Here is a 5,560-nt window from a genome sequence, read left to right as displayed (position 1 = left end):
AATCGGGATGGGTGTGTCAGAGGCAGTGCGGTTGGCGCAGGATAGAGCAGGGTTTAGGGCTGTTGTGCATAGGGTCGCTATGAGTTGCAAACGACTCGCCGGCACATAACAACAACATATATAAAATCTATACATGTTTTGGAATAAAAATATGGTAAGGATCTCTCAAGTTCAGAATTTGATAATTTTAGCAAATCCTTTAACAGAATAACTCTCTTACAAAACTAACTGAATTCTTGGAGGCATGTCACTATGTATCTTTGCTCTTAGTTTCTGCTTTTATGAAATAAGGCACTTCAATCTGCATAAGTGTCAAGACCTACTAGATACAAAAACTCTGGTTTGGAAGGACTGAGACTTAACAATCAGCTTAGAGGACTACCAGTCAATGCACTTTACCACATTCCTGGCTCTCTTCATCTGTAGGGACTCAAAATTTTAAATCCATAATTAAATATCAGCAATTAATGATGAGCTTAAATTCTTAAAACAAGTCACTATTATTGTTCATCCATAAATGTCACTTTTTAAAAATTGTTTTATTTTATTATTTTTTGTGTGTGAGTGTGTGTGTGTGTGTGTGTGTGTGTACCATCAAATCAGATCTGACTGGTACAGGAGAAGATTGTCCCTTTTTCTCCAGCAGAGTATCTGGTGGATTCGAACTGCATACCTCTGGGATTGCAGTGCAGATTCTTGCCACCAGGCTACCCTCCATAAATACCACTTTTATGAATGAATGAGTGAAATCCATCTAACAGTATAATGTGTGTCATTTGAAATGACAATAAAGTAAGTTATTTTGGTGAAATGCTATAAAAATGTCAGCAGAAAGCAGTGGGCTAGAAAGAGTGTATCTCAGATCTGTTGCAGTCCTGATTGTTCCATGCTGTGTAGACTAGGATTAATCATTCAACCCCCTTGGGCCCAGTTTCTTATAAATGAAACAAAATGTACACAAGATTATCTCTGAAGATTATAAGTCTAGGGTTAAATAGTGACAAATTAGAATATGTGATCTGTCTGTTTGTTATTTGGGAGTCTGCATTTGTAACAGAGTTCCTATATGATAAAAAAAATGAAAGTCTTCACTCCTAACTGAAAGCGTGGCAGTGCAATCCACCTAGAAGCTCATCGAAAGAAAGATCTGTCAATCTGCTTCTGAATGGTCACAGCCATGAAAATCCTACTCTGTCCATGTGGGTCACAATTAGCTCAAATCAACTCAGAACAGACGGTTTTTTGTTTGCTTGTTTGTTATTAACATGTAACTAAGACCCCCTTATAAATCCCAACAATTTCTTAGGTCATTAAGTGCAAAGCAGCTGTGCTGTGGGAATTGAAGAAACCCTTTACCATTGAGGAAATAGAAGTCGCACCACCAAAGGCTAAAGAAGTTCGCATTAAGGTAACAAACCTTGCTGTTGTTTTTACATGCCGTTGAATGAACTATGACTCAGAGCAACCAGAAGACCAACAGATCTGAACCTTGCCCTGTCCTGCACCATCCTCGAAATCTGTCACGATCAAACCTATTGTGCAAGTCACTGTGCCAGCCCATCTCCTTGAAAGCCTTCCTCTCATTTACTGATCCTCTACCGTTCCTAGAATGATATTCTTCTGTAAGGACTGGTTCTTCAGATCATAGAAACCTAATATGTAATCAAACTTGTATTGAAGATAAAATTATTCTGGTGTTGGATCATTAAGTAAGAAGACACTACAAAAATTTGTACATTGGTTCTTTTTTTTTTACTTTTTTGAATTTTTTTTTTACTTTTAAAAAATGTTTTATTTTACTTCTTATGTCTTAATACTTTCATTTTAGATAGCCAATATTTCATTTGTCTAGTCTTATCAAACCATTACTCTGAGGAAATGAACATGTCTTTTTCTCTGAAAAATCTTCTATTACCTTTAAATCCATATCTGCGAACAAAAGTCCAATCCACAGAAAACCATTAGGTAGCAGTAATCAACCCTAGCTCTCAGAATGAAACATTTTCTCTTCATCTGGTTGGGTTCTAGTTATCCACAGCTATTGATGGCTAAGTTCAAATGAGCATTAGCTGCAAACTCGAGAGTCCACACTTCTTCCCGTGTTTTAGATCAACAGGTGCCCTCGCCCTCACCCTCACCCTTACCCTCATTCTCACATGGGCCAGTCAACACATCAAGGATTCTTGGGACTCTCTGCTCTATAAACTAGCAACCCTTCTTCACTTATCTATTCATCATGCTAAGTGGATAATACTGAAGGAACAAATCCAAACTAGCCCTGTCTTCTTCATTATTGTGTATCTCCCACTTCCACACATCAAATGGAGCTGGGTGATCATCAGAAGTTAAGCATGTTCACCATCTTCCTTTACCTTTAAAATCTTGGGAAGGGAGTTGTGATGCTCAACCTATTTCTCAGCAAGTAGACCCAGGTGATCAACATGAGTTAAGCACACTCATCATCAGCTTTACCTTGCTTCTATTTATTCTAAGTCTCTTTTTCTGCTTGTCTGCTTTTTTTGTTGTTGTTTTTTAAGCAGCAACACACTTACTTAGTACTTTCAAATTCTTACAAATAAAGATATTCCACAGCACCCAGAATAAAGAGAATCCAACTATGGAACGCAGATATGGCTGTTAAGTTGAGATGTGTTTTTAATATGTATTTGAAAACAACTGGCAAAATCATTTTAATTCATTCTAAGCATTTTCGGTTGGAGGTGAAAGTCTCCCTGAGTGTAAGTTTCTGATTTACTTGGGCAATTCTGACAAGGTCTAAATCCACGTCAGAGAGAAGACAGCAACATCTCTGCTTTCTCTTGCCAAACCAGGATTTTTCTCGTGATTCTGTGCTTTGTCCCTTGGCATCCCAAAGGTCTTCCTGAGTTTAAAGAAAATTCCTGTTCCTAATCTTCCTTTTCTTTCCTGGCAAAACCAGGCTGCTCCTTGGAGGCAAGGATTCTGAAGCTCTGACATACTTTGGGCATGTTGTAAGGAAGGATCAGTCCTTGGAGAGGGACGTCATGCTTGGGAGGGTAGAGGGACAGCGTAGGAGAGGAAGAGCCTGGGTGAGATGGATTGACGCAGTGACTGGATAAATGGGATTAAGTCTGTCCGAGACAATGAGATTGGCTCAAGATAGAGCAGGGTTCAGAGCTGTTGTACATAGGCTCACTTTGAGTCGTAGGTGACTTGACAGCACATAATAATAACAATCTTCCTTTTTTTATTAGACAATAAGTATTGTCCTATTCTTTGGATAAAGTAGTTTGGAGCTTTATTGTGTGTATCAGTTCTTCACATGAAAATGGCAGATTTCTGTTTAATGGATGTTGCTAAATTGGAAGTATGTTCTTCCAAAGGTTTGAAATCGTAGTCTGAATTATGGATCTCGCTGAATAATGTAACCCTGGACTAGACATCTTTATGTTTTCTGGTTAAGTCTTATTCATGAGGCTTTTGTTGTAGTAACTTTATTAGTTTCCAATTATTTGGTATCATCACTATGCATTCTTACATCATTTAACTACATTCTTTATTACTCTATGCCTTGATCCCAACAGTGATTTTGGAAACAAAGCAAGGTGTAGAGGTGGTTTTGCTTCAGATGAGGTCATTAAGTCAGACTCCAGCTTGAAAAAAACCAATCAAGAAATGAGGCACAACTTTCTAACTTTTTTGGAACAAGATCATACTAGTGGCTTCTTATTTTGCTATAAATAGGGTCAATTTCGGGTCTATCAGTCCACTGCATTAAAAAAAAAAAAAAGCATTCAAATAAACTCCAAAAAGTAAAGCACAGGCAAGTGTTGCCTTTTCCAACACTCTGGGCTCACTCTGCCACTGCTGTCTCTTAACACTCTAGTTGTGTTTATTTATTTTTTTTCACATCAGACTATTTTGTCAGAAAAACTTCATTTTATATTCCAAATAAAAGACTGCTGAATCTTCTGAGGGGGAAAAAGGGTCATCCATCTTTGATCATGCAGTGAGCTGATTCCAATACAGAGCAACAAGGTAAACAGACTTGATTGTAATTGCTCTGTATGAAACAGTGCGGGTGAAAGGAAATTGTGACTCTTGAGAAAGAGCTTTTCCTCCTTTACATTATCCCCCCTTTCATCTAGAAATGGCTGTAATTTCCAATCAGGGCAAGGGCTGGGCTGTCTTTCTTCCACCAAAGACTCTTCTAGCTGACAGAGACCATGGAGCTGCTGTGGTTCTGCCGGCTGCCCAGCTCCCTCCGCAGCCTCACGTTCTTCTCCTTCTCCTCCAGCAGCCTCCTCTTCACTGTACGAAGCTCCTGTTGAGCCTCGCACTTGATGTCGTTGGCCACCACCATGGTAGTCTGCAGGTCCGCCTGGAACCGCCTCCACTCCTCAGTGTCCTCCTTTATCTGCTTCGTCAGGGCCTTCAGCTGCCTCTCCAAGCTTGACTTCTGCTCCTCCAGCTTCAGTACGGTACTTTCTAGTTCTCTAATGATCTGGTTGTTAAGCAGTTTGACTGCTTGATGCTGTTCCACCTGATCTTCCAACTCGAAGATGGTTTCCTTCATGTCCTTTTTCTCTGCATCGCTCTCTGACGCTTTCTCTTGCAACTGCAGGCTGGTTCTTCTCAGGTGTTCTGCTTGATGATCACATATCTCCTTCAAGTAAGAGTAGTCCTTTTCCACCTTGATTAGCAGACTTGACACGTGTTTAATTTCACCATTTGCCTCTGGTAGTTCTTGTTTGAGTTCGGTGCAAGATATTTCCAGTCGCTCTTTCTCAGAATGAGCTACTTTCAACATTTCTTGTACTTCACAGCCCCCTGCCATTTCCCCTGGTGTCTCCTTCACTCTCTGTTTCTCACGCTCTAATTGAGCCTGTAAAGTTCCGTTTTCAATCTTCAGCCCTTCCAAGGTAACCTGACATTCTTCCAAGCTTTTGGCCATCACACTGCTATTACGCCATTCCAGTTTTTGGAACCCATTCAGTTTATCATTTTCTTCCTTCAGGTGTTTAATCATTTCTAAGGCTCCTTGGTTTTCTTCCTCAGCCTTCCTGCACCATTTGTTGCTGGTCTGACAATTCTTGCAAAGTAGCTTGTAGCTTTTCTGCTGTGCTGTGGTGATTCTCTTCCATATTTTGTATCTTCTTAGTAAGGGAAGCCAGAGACAATTCCCTAATGCTGTTAGACGAGCTTCCACTGGAGGAACATTCTGGACTATTAAAGGGGTTGCTATCGGAAGAAATCGGTCTCGAGGGACTATCTGCTGTTATGTGCTTAAAATCAGAGCCATCTGGTGACAAGGAAGCTTTGGTAACATCGCTGCTTGAAGAATCTGATGTCCTAAGTGCACTTTCTTGTGTCTTTTTTTGATACTCCTCTATTTCACCTGACAGCTGGTTCTGGCTTCTGAAGTTTAGCTCTTGAGTTACAGATGTTGGGCAGCTGCTGTCAGCAGTGTGACTTGCCGTTCCGTCTGAGCTTGGTGAACAACAAAGTAACTGAGTTTTTCCTTCAAGGACCGGTTTTCTTCCTCTAGATCAGCAAGTTCTTTCTGAAAATTCTTGTTCTT

The 5,560-nt window shown here is 40.1% G+C and overlaps 1 protein-coding gene and 1 pseudogene across 1 annotated transcript in view; one reads left to right on the top strand and one right to left on the bottom strand.

Moving 5' to 3' along the window:
* Nucleotides 1–5,560, top strand: part of ADH7 (alcohol dehydrogenase 7 (class IV), mu or sigma polypeptide) — a 41,816-nt gene that overhangs the window by 12,715 nt on the left and 23,541 nt on the right. The window contains exon 2 of the mRNA XM_006893081.1: nt 1,307–1,408. Coding sequence (XP_006893143.1) covers nt 1,307–1,408 — 102 coding nt within the window. The remainder of the gene's footprint in view (nt 1–1,306; nt 1,409–5,560) is intronic.
* Nucleotides 4,190–5,560, bottom strand: part of LOC102843830 — a 4,055-nt pseudogene continuing 2,684 nt past the window's right edge.

This window comes from Elephantulus edwardii, unplaced genomic scaffold (genome assembly GCF_000299155.1).
Source record: "Elephantulus edwardii isolate Elephantulus edwardi_28Jun2011 unplaced genomic scaffold, EleEdw1.0 scaffold00122, whole genome shotgun sequence".
In the NCBI taxonomy this organism is placed as follows: Eukaryota; Metazoa; Chordata; class Mammalia; order Macroscelidea; family Macroscelididae; genus Elephantulus; species Elephantulus edwardii.
Note: the sequence above shows the minus strand (reverse complement) of the source record. Positions and strands in the feature narration are given on the sequence as shown.